The following is a 16,622-nucleotide window of genomic DNA, read 5'->3' as shown; positions in this document are numbered from 1 at the left end:
TCTTAAAGAGGCAAAGAAAGATGTCCTCTGTGGTGATTCCTGCAGGCCGGATCCTTTCATTTTATTTCAACTTCCCTCTGAGTTTCTTTTGTCTGCAGCCCTGCTGTGGTAAATGAGCATATTGAGATGGAAACGATTCTGTTGTCTTGTTGTTTCTATGGCATGCACAGCAGTTTCTGTAAAGGAAGCTGCTGTAGATTCACCTTGGAGGCTTTATGGATCCTCTGTCTCCGGAGCTGCACACATTCTTGATTGCTTCTTGAGAGATTGTTTGTTTTTTGTACATTTGATGAACATGTTTAAGATTTAATGTGAGGAAAAATAGACTAAACTATCTCGATGTTGCCATTTCCATACTACATGCAACATGGATTTTTATTTAAATGAATCCAGATAAAGATTGGTAATTTTCACCATTATGAGGCTATTTGTCAAGAATCAGATTAAAATGATGAGTTGTATTATGAGAAAGAGACTTGTTAATAAACACATCATGACTTCTGTGCTGAATACATTTGATTAAAACAAGAATAATTATTTTCTAAATATAAACATTTTTAACTCCTATTCTGCCTCCCTCTGTGGTAATTTTTCAGAATTCCCATTTTATGTTTGTTCTTTTAACTCTGGAGAACCCATGGGCTCAAATTTGTTGGTTTTATTTCACATTTTTCAATTTTACTAATATTTTTTCTGATTTATGTTAATATTTGGAGCACCGTTAATTGCTGCTACCCAAAAAAAACTAAGAAAAACTGTCAAATCAACTTTAAAATGCCAGAAGAAATTTGTTTTCTGGGGTTCTACAGAGTTAGTCATTTTTGTTTAATTCAACTCAACTCAACTTTACTTATCAGCTGTTGACACAGGAAATAAAAGGAAAACAAACACTAAAACCGGTTAAAACACAAGATTAAATATAAGGAGATAAAAACAATAATAACAGCACAATAACACTTCAATAACAGGAGTCTCATGATGGATTAAAAACCAGAGCTTAAAAATAGTTTTTAAACGGTTTTTAGAAATAGGCAGTGATGGAGCTTTTCTCTTAGCAGCAAAGTGTTCCAAAGCTTTGGAGTTGCGACAGCAAAAGTTCTGTCCCCTCTGAGCTTCCGTCTGGACCTCTGTACCTCCAGAAGCAGCTGATTGGAGGCACCGGGCCGGCGAGTAAGGAGAGAGAAGTTCAGAGAGGTACAGCGGGGCAAGACCATGCAAAGATTTAAAAACAAATCTTTAATTGAATCCTAAAATGCACAGGCAGCCAGCCAGCGGAGGCTAAAATCGGCGTGATGTGGTCTCTCTTACGTCCTCCAACCAGAAGCTGCATTTTTAACACGTTAACAGAGACTAAAATAGTCCAAAATAAAGAGAATTACAGTAATCCAGCTGGGACGTTATGAATATATGGAGTACCGGGTTAAAGTGTGCAGCTGGTAAAAATGTTTTTACCTTTGCAAGTTTGCAAATATGTAAAAAGTTTGACTTCCCCACTGAGCGTATCTGCTGATCCAGTTTTAAATGACTAAAACCCAAGTTAGAAACACTTGTTTTTAAAAAGACATTAAAAGGACCCAAATGAACTGAGGACGGTCCACTAAAATCATTCGGTCCAAAAACTAAAATTTCAGTTTTCTTGTCATTAAAGCTCAAAAAGCTTATGGCCAACCAGTCTTTAATGTCCTGAAGACATGACAGGAGCTGCTTCATGGAGAAGTCATCCTCCTTTTCTAACATCAGATAAATCTGACTGTCATCCGCATAAGAAATGCCGTGCTTTCTCAGAATTGACCCTAAAGGTAACAGATATAAGGAAAGAAACCGATCCTTGTAGAACCTGTTGCAGTCTTTTTCCGGCCTTCGCAGATTCGGATAGTTAAGGACGTCCAAAAATGAAATGCGCAGTTTGGGAAACGAAGAGACACACAAGAGTCAGCATGAATTTTCAAAACCTTTTGTAAAATGGGGGAGAGGTGGAGAATCACGACCTGTTACGCTCTGTGGCTGTCCGCTCTCTCTGTCCTCAAGACAAAAAGGCTTTTTTATCATTCAGTAAGGGAAGATGAAAACATCCAAAATATGTCATTAGAATGGTGTGTTTGTGTCTAGTCTGCATTGCAGGTGTCGTGGCTCCATAAACACTCCAGTACAGAAAGAAAACGGAGACCAAAAGTCAAAAACAGGCCTACTGGTGACCTCGGCACATTATCTACTACTGAATGCAGGAATCAAGCATATTTCTGCAATACAATGCACATTCGTATATAAAATCCATTAAATGCATAATATAAAGAACATAGGAAATATAACGTAACCCCTGTACACCCCCACAAACCCCATAAGGAACCCGGGCTGCGGTGGATTCAAAACAACCTAAGTTTCTGGCAGAAGACTTAAACGTAATCTGTAAAATCCATCACTACTTTTAAAACTCTGGTTTCCATCCGATGCTAATCTGAGTTTAGAGATTTGCTTGGTTAAAAAAAAATGTAAAAAAGGATAGTCGTGACAGTTAGCATGTCAGTATTCTGATCTCCTCCCAGAAAAGACACTGGCGTGCTGGAGTGGGATGTGTTGACAGAATATTCTGACATGTTGATGCCTCCTGAACAAAACTTACATGCAGCAGAAGAAACTCAGGTGCATCTTTTCTGTTCATGACTCAGGAAACTTCCAGAGAAATTTCTCTATCCTCTGAATCTTTAACAAACATTCGCATGACTGTTGATCCAAACGGCAGGTTCTCCACTCGCTTTATAGCAAAACAAAAAGCGTTTATCTTACTTCAGATAGATAGATAGATAGATAGATAGATAGATAGATAGATAGATAGATAGATAGATAGATAGATAGATAGATAGATAGATAGATAGATAGATAGATAGATAGATAGATAGATAGATAGATAGATAGATAGATAGATAGATAGATAGATAGATAGATAGATAGATAGATAGATAGATAGATGACTTTATTAATCCCACTATGGGGACATTTCATTTATCTGTGGCAGCAACACGACATTCAGAAATAATCTGTGTAATATAACATCAATAAAGGACATCACATTGACATATGACATTTATATTAAATAATTAAAAATATTACTAAAATTATTATGAAATGTTTTTATCAAAAATGAGATTCTGGGAGTTTGACCATGAGTTTGACCATGCATCATCATTTATGTTTAGAAACGTGTCAGCTGCTGAAATGGTCTTGTTGGATGGTCTTCTCTGATTTCTATGTTTTTGTGACTCAAGTTGCAGATGAAGAAACCGTATCCACCAAATGAATATTTGACGCAGGCTGACAGTTTAAAAAAAGATAAAAAGTAGCTTGTTTAGTTGAACTGGGAGAAATATTCATTGAAATTACTTCTTTCTGCTACTTAAAGAACCTATAACATGCTTTTCTTAAGCCTTTCAGAGTGAGCTATATCCAAACATATAAAATAATCCCTTTGGAACACTAAAGAACATTTTTTTAAAAGGGAATGGCGCTTATAGTGCAGGTTTTTAGAGGAATACTCAGAAATGGATCAAAATACCATTCTAGGTTTGTTTGTAGTGTGTAATGAACATTATAAAACACTTAAAAAGCTCAAAAACCAACATTTTCATGATTAAATTTGGGTTTTAGAGTCTGGAGGGAAAGACTGGGATTAAGTTGATCAATAAATACAAAAGGGCCACTTCTGCATATTTCTATACAGAGGGTAATTTGAATGTTTTAAGGAAACAAAAACTGTTAATAGAAATATGCACATCATCAGGTGTCGTAAAAAAAAGAGGTGGGATCATACAAGACCTCTCCACAACCCACTCCTTTTCAAGCACACTGTGTTGTTTTATCCATTTGAAACTCTTAGGTTTATTTTCATTTGTGTTTGAAATGAAGAAAATTCAATTCAATTGAAGTTAAAGTTTTAATATTTCATTGTTTGATGCACTAACATTTGTTTTACTGTTGGTGTTTTCAAATTTTATTAATAGACGTCATATTTATTAATTGATTTATTGTAGTCTGGTGTTCTTGAAATGATCAGACTCATCGTCTCACCTTCAACGTCTCAAAGCAGAGAACGCCGCTCCTTGTCATTTTGAAACTTTTCAAATAACTAATCGTCTATGATTGGGCAGACAATGTTCATTCAATTATATTAAACATAGCTGCGTGGTGGGTTGTTCTTAAATCTTGGCTCCATACACATGCTTTGAAGGTTGATTCTAAATTGTCCCTCAGGTGTGAGTGTGTGTGATTGTCTCTGTGTGGCTCTGATGGGCTGGCAAGCTGCCCGGGGTGAACCCCGCCCTCGGTCTTCAGGTGCTGGGATAGACTCCAGCATGGCTGTGACCCTGCAGAGAAATAATCAGGTACAGAAGATGGATGAATTATAAGACATTTCATGTAAAAAGGGCCTTTCAACAGCAAAGGAGTCTGTTCCCAAGAAATAAAAATGAGTTTGAAAATAAATAATTGAAGTTTAACGACTGAAGGGACGTAGAAACAAGTTAATAAAGGAATTATAGTTTTAACAAAAGATGAGTTTTAAGATTTGACTTAAAGGCAGGAAGTGTTTCTGATGGAAGTGAGGTCCAGAGCGACAGAAAGCTTTGCTCTCCATGATGCTGAGTCAGACCGAAGGCGCAGCGAGGAGGAGGAGGAGGATCTGAGAGAGCGGGTGGAGATGGGGGAGGAGATCAGACAAAAGTGGAGGGGAGAGGTGGTGAATGGACTAGACAGTGTTCAGAAGGATTTTGAACTGAATTCTAAAATGAACAGGAAACCAGAATGGGGTGAGAGTTTTGGTCCAACTAAGTTTAAGAAGTTTGTGTGGAAAATCATTGAGAAGAGAGACTCAGGAAGTGATCATTTGGAAGCAGGATGGGGTTGTGAGAGCTGGTGTGAGATAGTTAACACTTTTCGATTGACAATATGCTGACCGAGAGATATTATAGACAAGGAGTTGGAATGATTTAGTGATGTCAATGAGGACACCCAGACTCGCAGATGGCGAAACGGAGAAGAAGTCAATACTGACGGAAAAAAAGTTCTGCAACCCTTGTGCTTTCCTAGGCACTTTAACGTTGGGAGTTGGGTCATCTAGACCCACTAGACAGAGCTCTGAACCTTTTTTCTTCAATGATTTGTGATCTTCACTGGTGTCCATGGATTACATGAAATCTTTCCACCTTTATCCACCTTTGTCATGGTAGGGAGAAATATAGAGTTGAGTGTCATCAGCAAAACAGTGAAACTGATGTCGGAAATTTACAGAAAATCTTGCCAAGTGGGAGGAAATATATGGGGAAGAAGAGAGGCTGCGTTACAGAGCCCTGGGGCACACCCGAAGGTATGGCTGAAGGTTTTGACGTAGATAAATTAAGAACAATGTAACAAATATGACTGATATCGCTATTGGGGGAGAGGGTGAAGCCAGCGGAGGTAAGACGAGAGAAAAGAGTCGCAGAGATTTATTTGTTTATACTTTATTCCTGAACAAGATGGCTCTTTCCTGACAACCAACATTTGTTATGGTGGGTAAATGTAAATCCTTTGTGCATCTGTCAGGTAAATGTTCAGAGGAAAAGCTCACAACTGAGATTTCCTTCAACAGGAGCCCACCTGGTAACTATTCATGTTTAAACAAAAAGAAAAATTCTCTGTAGATTTGTCATTGTGGCTTTTCTGAAGCTGAAATCGGTGTTTGGTGTCGGATGAGGGCAGTGCGCCATCTCCAAACCCTCTGGAAAGCCGGCCGGCTCATAAAAACACTGTGGCATTTGCACTCGGCTGCTTAAACCCTCTCATCATTTATCCCTGTTTTATGGCTAGTTAGCTAAGCTCCTGCTGTTCTGACCACACACATCCGCAGGGCATTCTCACTCAGGCTTGTAAAGATCATTACACACCTGTAATATTCTTCACCTCACCAAGATAGCTCTTTTTCAATCACCTCCTGATCTTTGCCTCCAGCTGGAAAACACTGTGAGCTGAATGACTGTTGTTAGCCACTTTAAGGAGTGACCGTTTTTTGTATTTTTTGTGTTGGCTGAAGATTGACGATTATAGCAGTTCGCTTGATTTCTCTAGTTTGTCTCTTTTTTTCTTGCCCCTGTTGTTCTTGTCTCTGTTTTTTTTCTTTACAAAATAAAAAATACGAAGGGAAGCGCAAATAAGATGTGTAACATAAAGTTTAAAGACAACTCTCTGAATGATCCCCACAAGAGTAGTTTTTATTCAATGTGTTATGAAAAAACATTTCATTTTATTATTTATGAAAAGGAAAGTTACTGAGTTTTGGTGTCTTAAACAAAAGCGGAAGGCTCCTCAAGTTCTTTTCTCAGATAAACTCATTTACACCCCCCACCCCCCCACCACCACCACACACACACATAAATATATATTTTATGTTCCACGGAGCCAAAACAATCTCATGAGTTCTGCTTTTTGTTTTGCCGTTTTCTTTGGGTTTGATGCTTCCGGCAGGTTCTGGGTGTAACTGATGGCAGCTGTTTCTAAGCTCATGTTTCGATCATGAGGCCTTTTCTGAAGCCGTGAGAGAAGCTAATTGTGTCCTGCAGAGATTGGATAAGAAAGAGACAGAGAGGTAGAGGCGACGGGACAAATGCAAGAACAGCAAAGCTCTGAAAGTGTGAACCTGCGGGAGATGCTGAAAGATGAGAACAACTTAGAAGCTTTTCGGTGGGGTTTAACCCTTTGTTTACTCACATATTCTAGTAGTTGATTGGTTCTTTAAATATTCAAATTGTCATTAATTTACTAACTAAGCACTTCTCTCTACCTTCGGCCAGTTTGAAGTCATCGGTGCTCTGCAGCTTCTGTGTACCTTTGTTTCAGAACCACTGGAAAAAAACTAAAATCAGCAGAAATATTATGGGATTAATTAACAAAGAGTGAACATGAAGTAATGTGCCTAAAAGTTCATGTATATGTAGGCCTTAATCCCAATTTACAGGTGGATATGGGCTGTCTGCAGGAAGTGGTCAAACCTGTTCAGGACACACAGGTGACCCGCACGAAATATTAAGATCGCAGACCTTTCTGCACCAGTGGAGAGAAAATCTTCATGCACATTTTTTCTACGGGCATGCTGCGGGCGACAGGTACTAAACACTTACACAACACGTCAGGGGGCAGTAGGTGAGGTGCAGGTGTGTCGTACAGATTTTTCCATTTTTCAACCCCCCCCAAATCCTGCAGGCTGTTAGTGCTGTTCACGTGATACGTGCGCGCTCCTTGCTGCAGTCTGACTGTTAGAAATGAGGAAATGAGACAATCAGAGTGTAGTTTGTGCGGACGTACTACGGGCGTCCCACGGGCCCTTACGTATCACGTGCACACCACATTTGTGCAGCCTTCTCGAGTAAGTAGCCAGCTTGTGCACCTTTGTGACAACCAACAGCACCACCTGGACATCATAGGCACGTATCACTTCCTCAGTCTTATGAATATTTCACACACGACAATGGTACGTTCCATTTTCATGACGTCCCTTGAGTCTCAAAGGAAGCTGCGAGACACACCTGTGCTCCCCTTGAGATGCACCTGCCCCTCGGACCCGGTCAACACAACCAGCGTGTTGTCAGAATTTGTGACTAATGTGTAATGGGTTTATAGGTCTTATGCGGCGTGTTTGTTGAAGGACTTTGTTGTAAATCAAGAACCAGGCGTGAAATCCAAACCTGAAGTTAGAAGAAAGGAAGGAAACCACTAATGATTACATCAGTATTTATCAAAGACGTCTTTGTAGAAGATGTTTGCAGGTTTTTTACATCCCATTGAGAAAACTGTGGACAGGAGGACCGTTTTGAAAAAAAAAATGCTGGACAGACGGTGATTGAACTATTTTCTAAGAAAAAATAAAACATTTTAAAAAAAAAAGACAGCACTTGACATAATTTGTTCTTTTTTATTGATATATTTGGCGGGAAGGTTTTTTTTTCTAACAAACTGCAGACTTTTGCCTTTTTTTTTTTAATGTCATCTCAAAATAACACTTTCCTCTGTAGAAAGGAGCCTTTGCAGATTTGTATGTATAGCACAGAGGACAGAAATAGCAGCAGCAGCAGAAGCTTCTGAATTTCTTTTTGTTTTAACTGGAGGCTGTGAGCTGCACGTGTTGTGGTTCTACACAGGGCAGCATAAAGGCCTCTGCTGGAAGACATTCATGCAGCTGCATTATTTTTAGTATTCATGAGAAAAAAGATATATTGAGGCTTGAAGGCGGGTGATGGCATTTTTTTAGATGGTATACTGCAGATCTTAGGCGTAAAAATAGCCTGTTATTCCCAAGGCAATCAAGCTAAAGAGAATAAATAAAAGAAATGACTTTTCCTTGTTACTTTGACTCAGACCTCTGGTTCACAAAGCTACGCTTTTATTTTTCATGTGGTTACAAAGAAAAGCTGTGTTTGACCTGCTGTGGGGGCACAGGCCGACAGCTGGAGTTTGGACCCAAACCGCGGGACACTGAGCCCGGTTAGAGACCCGAAGACCACATGTATGAACTTTTTGTCAATGCTGGGGGAACAAATGGACCCCTACATGTATGCAGATCTATGCATATGGCACGTTGATGCGCTCCAGCTGAGAGGTTTTTAGTCTTTGTGAAATATTTTTTCTTCAAATTACTTTCAGACAAACTCCAGTGAAGACGAATTACAAATGAAAAATTGTTGTGCTGTATTTTTCGGAGTATAAGTCGCGTATAAGAGTTTAAGTCCAACGTTTATAAACATTAACACCAAGCCCGACGTGTTCACACCAAACGCGATTCATGCATCAAACTCACATGTGCTGCCTCTTTTGGCCAAATTAATGCTCAATGCTTTTCCAAAAATGTGTTCATAACTAGACGCTCCCATTGCGTGTGGAGAAGCTACTGTCTGAAGTTTTTGTTGAGAAGTTATGTTATTTTATTTTCAACAGCTTTACAAAAGCATCCATAATCACGTCTCCACGTCTGAGTTCATGAGGTCTTTCAGTCTTTTTTATACGCGACCGTCACCGTTTATACTGCAGGAGCTGCATCTGAATGACGATGTATTTAGTCTCTCTGTGAACCGGTTTCAAAACTTTTAGTCTTGAAACTGGGTCACATTAGTCCAAGGACAGGAAAAATAAAAACAATAATAATGTCTCAATCCAAATAAGAACAACATCATAACCTTCTGGGGCCTGTTTCAGAAAGGAGGTTCAACCAACTCTGAGGTTAAACTTGAACTCTGAGTTGGTCAGTCGGGAGATTAACAACTCTGAGTTTTCTGTTTCAGAGAAGCTGATCGGAGTTAGGTCAATCAACTCTGAGTGGACTGATTCGGAGGTGAGCGTGCGCACCGCGACTATAAGAAGCCATTATCAATGGAGCGCAGATATCACGAGTCACCATGGCAACCGTGGAAAAAAAGAGGTCTGCATATTTTTCTCCAGCTGAACTTGACGTGCTGCTGCAGAGTTACAGTGAATATGAGCAGATATTCAAGAAGAAAAACAACACCGCTGCATCTGCAAAACAGAGACAGTTAGCGTGGAAAACATAGCTGCTCAAGTTAATGCGCAAGTTTGCATTTAAATCTTTGTTATAAAATATTGGCTGTAATAACTTTTTAAATAGCGTAAGGTGTGAAATACAAATGGCGATACTTAGGTGTTCTTTTGAAGTGTCATTCCTGGTGTAATTGCATGAAATGCTGCACAGTGTACAGAACCAATCTGGGGGAAAATGCATTTAACGTCGGTAATGTTTAGAGGACTTTTTTTATTAACCTTCCCCTCTTGCAAACGTTGGTCAGTTTAATATTAATACATTCAATTGTGTTTTTAAAAGTGAACTTTTGTCTACCCTTGTATTGATCAAGTGGTATAGGTTTATATGTGATTAAGAAAGTAAGCAGTGCTAGCAAATTGTGTTTCCAAAAAGTAATTGTTACATTAATCTAATTCAATGTCCCTGATTTCATTTTCATGTAGATGCAATCCTGCAGGAATTAAAAGAACATGGCAGCAGCTAAAAATGAAGTATAAAAACATAATTCAATCAGGTCAAATGTGAGCATGTCATGGATGTAGGCTTTGTTGACAATATTTGACATATGAAACATCTACATAGCAATACATACCTAATGTTGTTTTCATTTTGTATATGTAATTGACTGCAACGAAAAACGGTAACGCTCAAACAAAAACGTATGTGGAAATGACAAAAAATCGAGTCTAGGTCTCAAAATCCTCGTACGACGTAAATGTAATTCTCTATGAATTAATGCAGCCTCCTCGTCTAATGGGTCCTCCAAAAAAGGACAAGCCATTCTTGTCACTTAGACCGTCTCTGTGTGACGGAAATGTGGGCAATGAAGGTTAAAGCGAAAAATACGTCGTTCGTCTTTAAAAAGGGGAGGGGACCAGCAGAAACTTCGAGTTTGGAGAATAAAACCTGCTCCCGACCAGGTTAGGTTCACAGCATAAGTAACCATGGATACTGACTCCGAGTATAAGTTACCTCTCTTTCAGAAACGGGTTTGACTTACTCTGCTTTCTCTGGTTTAACAAACCTCCCATTCTGAAACGGAAAACCCAGGGTTTCCCTGATTTCAGGGTTAATGCACTCAGAGTTTACACTTAACCTCCTTTCTGAAACAGGCCCCTGGAGGAGAATGATAAGATTCTCCTCCATGTTTATTTTAGACGGCGCTTCTTCTTCTGCGTTACTGTCAGCAGCAATTACTGATACATGCACCTACAGCGCCCTCTATAGGTTGTTCGGGGGGAAAACAACGACTATATGAGCCTATTTGTGTTTTTAAAAATCACAAATTAGTTCTGTGTATATGTCGCACCCCAGGTCAATCTATGAAAAAACACGCGACTTATACTCTGAAAAATACAGAAATAAAAAGGATAAAATGTATTAAATAGATCCACTTTTTAAAGTCAGGGTTCATCCATTCCTCCGTCTCATTCTGACATCCTCTCTTGTACTGATATACTATATATATATACATGTATATGTGGGTGTGTCCTCAAATTTGTTTGCCTTTTATAATTTATTACAGCCCAAAATTGTGAGGAGTAACCAAAGTAAAATAAAAAAAAAGGTTTTAGGCTCTAATGTTTTTACAAGCACATTCTAAACAGTTTGTTTTAAAAAGTTATTGCAATTTAAACAGGTTTTGACTTATTGTTCTAAGATTTAAGATTTCTAGAATTAAATAAACCTTTTTAAGGATTTTCTTTAAAAAAAAACGTTGCTGTTTCACTTTAAAAAAATGATTTTTTTCTAAACACAGAAAATCAAAACCTGCAAATTGTTGCATCAATTTAATTTCATTTCTTCCCAAATTTCAACATTTTTTTTGTTATTATTTCAAGTGTAAAATAAAACGTGGAGGGTTAATAAATCTGTACTGAGTTTGTTTAGAGTTGGGACAAATGAACAGAAACTGCATATGATTCACTGTTTGATTTATTTTCAGCACAAAACAACTTTTCTTTCTGAGTTTAGGCCCAAAGATTTTCACATTAAAAGCATCGTCACCTGAAAGCTGTTAAGATGATTAGCTTGGGTTGTAGAAAACTAGATGATGTCAAACCTTTTTCTTTGAAAAACTTTTCCAAAGTGATTCCTTTGTCAGACGTAAAGATGAGCACCAGCTGACTCATGGAGAGTGACACATGTATGTTTCTGACATTTCTGTCCCCTTCACGCAGAAACCTGCAGGAAAGGACCTGATCAGGCCAAAATGCATTTACAGGATGACAGAAGCTGAAAAGAACAAGACGGGCCAAGCAGAGGAAGTTGAGGAACATTGGTTTATAATTGATTTTCATTAGTATGTGTTAATTAAATTAGTGTAGTAATGAAAGTGTAATTCTGTTTAGCTGAGGTTCTACTGAGCAATACCCCCCCTTATCAAAGTGTTGCAGGAGATGAACATACATCATTAGCATTAGCAGCATATGCAGTGACTAAGCTGTGGGGGGGCTTATCTAGAACCTGAAAAGCACTTGAGAGACCAGCACAGAACGCGAGCCGTGTAACACTCTGAGCAGCCTTTAAATGCAGGAGCCGCTGCCCCGGGATGCCCCAGGATGCCCCGGGATGCCCCCCAACCTGATGGATATAGATTGAGAGCAGTAATGGCACAGAGAGGCTCAGTGTCGCCACAGCTCCTGCAGATTATAAACACGGATTTCTGCAGCGGCGTGCTGTGCTGCAAGTGTAAACCTGAAAGCCTTTTCAGGTTTACACTTGCATGGTACCAAAGTTTGCAGGTGCCTACATTTATATAGATTATTATATACAGTATGTGTTTTTAATTGTTTTATGGAAATTAAACTAAATAAGTAAATAAAACAATCATCTTCTGCTCTCCTTATACCATAACTGTAATAACTACAGATTTAGTTTGTAAAGGAACAAAATAACAGCAGTGCTTCTGCTGTTATTTTCTCCCACTGCTGTCTTTGACACAAGTACGAACACTTAAATATACAAGTACTTTCAAAAATACCTAAAGTACTTCTTTTTCCTCCTAAAAAGCTACTTTTAGCCCATAATCTCTTTTCCGTCAATGCACCGGACAACCGATTAGTCATTATATGACTAATAATAAGTGTACGTAGTTTTTTTTAATCAAATAAATTAGCAGAGTAGTATTAAATAAATGATTTAAGACATTTATATGTTAGGATTTCTTTTAATTTGAAGCCATTCCTAAGAAACATTTTCTTGAATGAGATTGTTTTCTGGTAGACTGTTGACGGATCTCTTTAGCTCTGTAAATGTAGGACTTCTCACTTGCAGCTCTAAAGCAGATCATGATTGTTTCTGGATTTCCAGAAGCTTCTGCTCTTGCGCTGCCGTCTTCATGTCTCTGCTCTGAATAACATCTACAGGGAGGAGCTTTGGGGATTGTTACTGGCTGTGTATAGACTAATCAATACATACTGAGGTTTGGGTTTCACAGAACGAAAATACAAGCAGATTTGATCAATGTACAAGATGAAACATATGACTGCAGGCTCACACAAAAGCAGATGATCTATAGCTCTGCTCCACAGGTGACTGTCGTCTGGGAAAGCAGCAATCACCTCTGTGCTGCTCACATGATCTCCAATGAAGAAACTACACACATTAGTATTATTCGACTCGACCCCCACAGTTATAACAGACCTTTACCTTTTGATTTGAAGCTAATTAGACTCAGGCCAGACAGTATAATCGATAAAAATGATTAACATATAACCCTGTGCACCATAACTATAAGGAGGCTCTCACATGATTGGATCTCACAGTTCTCACCTGATGACCACCTGATGAGAACTTTTAAGGTCACTTCCTTATCCTTGATGAAGGAAAGTAAAAAACAACAGGTTGTAAACCAAACAAAAAGTACACTTAAGAAAAAACACGATTCGATTTTTGGTTGGAAACAAAAGTGTTTTCTAATACATAACCTTTCAGGTTAAGGCTGATCAGAGGGAAGCAAGTTTTTTGGCATTTTATTAATTTTTGACAAAAATTAAACCTCCAAGAATACTTCCTGTTTCCACATCAAGTTATCCTCTTTTTGTTAATTTACATATTATACACTTTACCGACTATACAAGGAGTATTAAAAAATATTTAAAGCTTACGATGAGCTTTATGACAGGTTAGACACAAAGGAAGGAGAGAAGGACTTGTACAGGCTAGCCAGACAGAGAGACAGAGATGGGAAGGACGTGCAACAGATAAGGGTGATTAAGGACAGAGATGGAAAGGTGCTAACAACCCAAGAGAGTGTACAGAAAAGATGGAAGGAGTATTTTGAGGAGCTGATGAACGAGGAAAATGACAGGGAAAGAAGGGAGGAAGATGTGGTTGTTGTGGAGCAGGAAGTAGCAGAGATTGGAAAGGATGAGGTTAGGAAGGCTCTGAAAAGGATGAAGAGCGGAAAGGCCGTTGGTCCTGATGACGTACCTGTGGAGGTATGGAAGTGCCTAGGAGAGACAGCAGTGGAATTTCTAACAAGGTTGTCAATAGGATTTTAGAGAGTGAGAAGATGCCTGAGGAATGGAGGAGAAGCGTTCTGGTCCCGATCTTTAAGAACAAGGGTGACACGCAGAACTGCAGCAACTATAGAGGAATAAAGTTGATGAGCCACACAATGAAGCTGTGGGAAAGAGTAGTGGAAGCCAGGCTTAGGAAGAAGGTGGAGATCTGTGAGCAGCAGTATGGTTTCATGCCCCGTAAGAGCACCACTGATGCCATTTTTGCTTTGAGAATGTTGATGGAAAAGTACAGAGAAGGTCAGAAGGAGCTGCATTGTGTGTTTGTAGATTTAGAGAAGGCGTATGACAGGGTGCCGAGGGAGGAGCTGTGGTACTGTATGAGGTCGTCTGGAGTGGCAGAGAAGTATGTCAGAGTAGTTCAGGACATGTATGAGAGAAGTATGACGGTGGTGAGATGTGCTGTAGGTCAGACAGAGGAGTTCAAGGTGGAGGTGGGACTACACCAAGGATCAGCTTTGAGTCCTTTTTTGTTTGCTATGCTGATGGACAGGCTGACAGACGAGGTAAGACAGGAATCTCCCTGGACAATGATGTTTGCGGATGACATTGTAATTTGCAGTGAGAGTAGAGAGCAGGTGGAGGAACAGCTAGAGAGGTGGAGGTTTGCTCTGGAAAGAAGAGGTATGAAGGTCAGTCGTAGTAAGACAGAATACATGTGTCTGAACGAGAGGGATCAAGGTAGAAGCGTTAGGTTACAGGGGGCTGAGGTGAAGAAGGTGCAGGAGTTTAAGTACTTGGGGTCAACAGTTCAGTGTGATGGGGATTGTGGAAAAGAGGTGAAGAGGCGAGTGCAGGCAGGTTGGAGCGGTTGGAGGAAAGTGTCAGGAGTGTTGTGTGACAGAAGAGTGCCAGCAAGACTCAAAGGAAAGGTGTACAAGACAGTGGTGAGACCAGCTCTGCTCTATGGGTTAGAGACGGTAGCAGTGAGACAGAGACAAGAGGCTGAGATGGAGGTAGCAGAGATGAAGATGTTGAGGTTCTCCTTAGGAGTGACCAGGTTAGACAGGATAAGGAACGAGTACATCAGAGGGACGGCTCACGTTGCCTGTGTTAGCGACAAAGTCAGAGAAGCCAGACTGAGATGGTTTGGACATGTTCAGAGGAGGGATAGTGGATATATTGGTAGAAGGATGTTGGAGATGGAGCTGCCTGGCAGGAGGGCAAGAGGACGGCCAAAGAGGAGATACATGGATGTCTTAACAGAGGACATGAAGTTGGCTGATGTTAGGGTAGAAGATGTTCATGATAGAGTGAGGTGGAAAAGGATGATTCGCTGTGGCGACCCCTGATGGGAAAAGCCGAAAGAGAAAGAAAAGACAAGGAGTATTAAAAAAAAAAGAATTTAATATTTTCTATACAAGTCAAAACCTGCAGTAACATCAGGTTGTGTTTATAACCAAAGGAAGTAAACTAAGTGGGATTATTTGAGGATATTTTATTTTTTTCAAGCCTGCGTGTTTCCATCCTTTCTTTTGAATCTTTTTTCACTCATTCCTACACATCCGATGACAGTTTGTCATTCTAGATTATAATCAGTCTATTTCGTTAGAGCTCTGCCAATATTTAGTCAAAACTGTTTTTTTAGAAAGAAAACTGAGAATTTATGCATCTAAAGGATTTAAAAGATGAGTCTGAAGTTTTGGCAAAGTTTCCTCTGCAGGAGGGTTTGTATCAATTACCGCTACGAAGCCCATTGAGACGACTGCTGTTGTGAATTTGGGCTCTAGAAATAAAATTGAATTTAATTGAATATCTCATCAAACTAAAACAGCACAAACATTTCACAAAGAAGCAAAACTGATAGCAAAACCTTCATTTATCTGTCAGTTTAGCACAACATTACGGCAGTGGTGCAGTGGTCGACCTCTGATCGGAATATTGCAGGTTCAATTCCACGCCATGTGTCAAAGTGTCCTTGGGCAAGACACTGAACCCCACATTGCCTCTAGTGGAAGGTTCTTTGGGCCAAAACTCTGAAAAAAAAACGGTTGTTTTGTGCTGGAACTGAACCAAATATTGAATCAATCGTCTGCTCTGTGTGTCACCAGCCGTCTTCACAGAGGTGCCTCATGACGTGAGCGCCCACAGAGGGCAGGACGTGGAGATGGCGTGCTCCTTCAGAGGCGCAGGAACGCCGTCCTACTCTCTGGAGATCCAGTGGTGGTATATTAGGAATCATCTGGACTGGACAGACCGACAACCTTGGATAACCAATGAGGTAAAATGATCTTCTGTTCTGTTTTTTGTTAAGCTGGGGGGGCTTTAGCTGCTTTATCCGTAAAAATACGATTTTCTTTCTTTAAATGGGAAAAAGAAGAGATAAAGAAAGCAGAAACATGATGCAGAACACCTGTGATCATCTTGATATGTATTTAGATTTATAAACTCTAACTTGTATCTTTGCTCGTTTTACTCTCAGGTGGCCCCTAAGGAGGAGATGCCAAAGGATGCCACAAAAATAAGTGTGAGTCAGCGCTGCCTTCATGTCCCCTGGAACGTCCTGATGTGTGTTTTAGTTTGAAATAATGAGAACACTTCTGATT

The 16,622-nt window shown here is 39.6% G+C and overlaps 1 protein-coding gene across 1 annotated transcript in view; it reads left to right on the top strand.

Annotated features, from left to right (window-relative positions):
* The window catches only part of vstm2l (V-set and transmembrane domain containing 2 like), a 44,633-nt gene that overhangs the window by 21,997 nt on the left and 6,014 nt on the right, over window positions 1-16,622 (top strand). Inside the window, exons 2-3 of the mRNA XM_004070260.4 lie at window positions 16,128-16,297; window positions 16,499-16,543. Of these exons, the coding sequence (XP_004070308.1) occupies window positions 16,128-16,297; window positions 16,499-16,543 (215 nt within the window). The remainder of the gene's footprint in view (window positions 1-16,127; window positions 16,298-16,498; window positions 16,544-16,622) is intronic.

Source organism: Oryzias latipes, chromosome 7 (assembly GCF_002234675.1).
Source record: "Oryzias latipes chromosome 7, ASM223467v1".
Classification (NCBI taxonomy): domain Eukaryota; kingdom Metazoa; phylum Chordata; class Actinopteri; order Beloniformes; family Adrianichthyidae; genus Oryzias; species Oryzias latipes.
The sequence above is the reverse complement of the archived record's forward strand: the minus strand, read 5'-3'. Positions and strand labels throughout refer to the sequence as shown.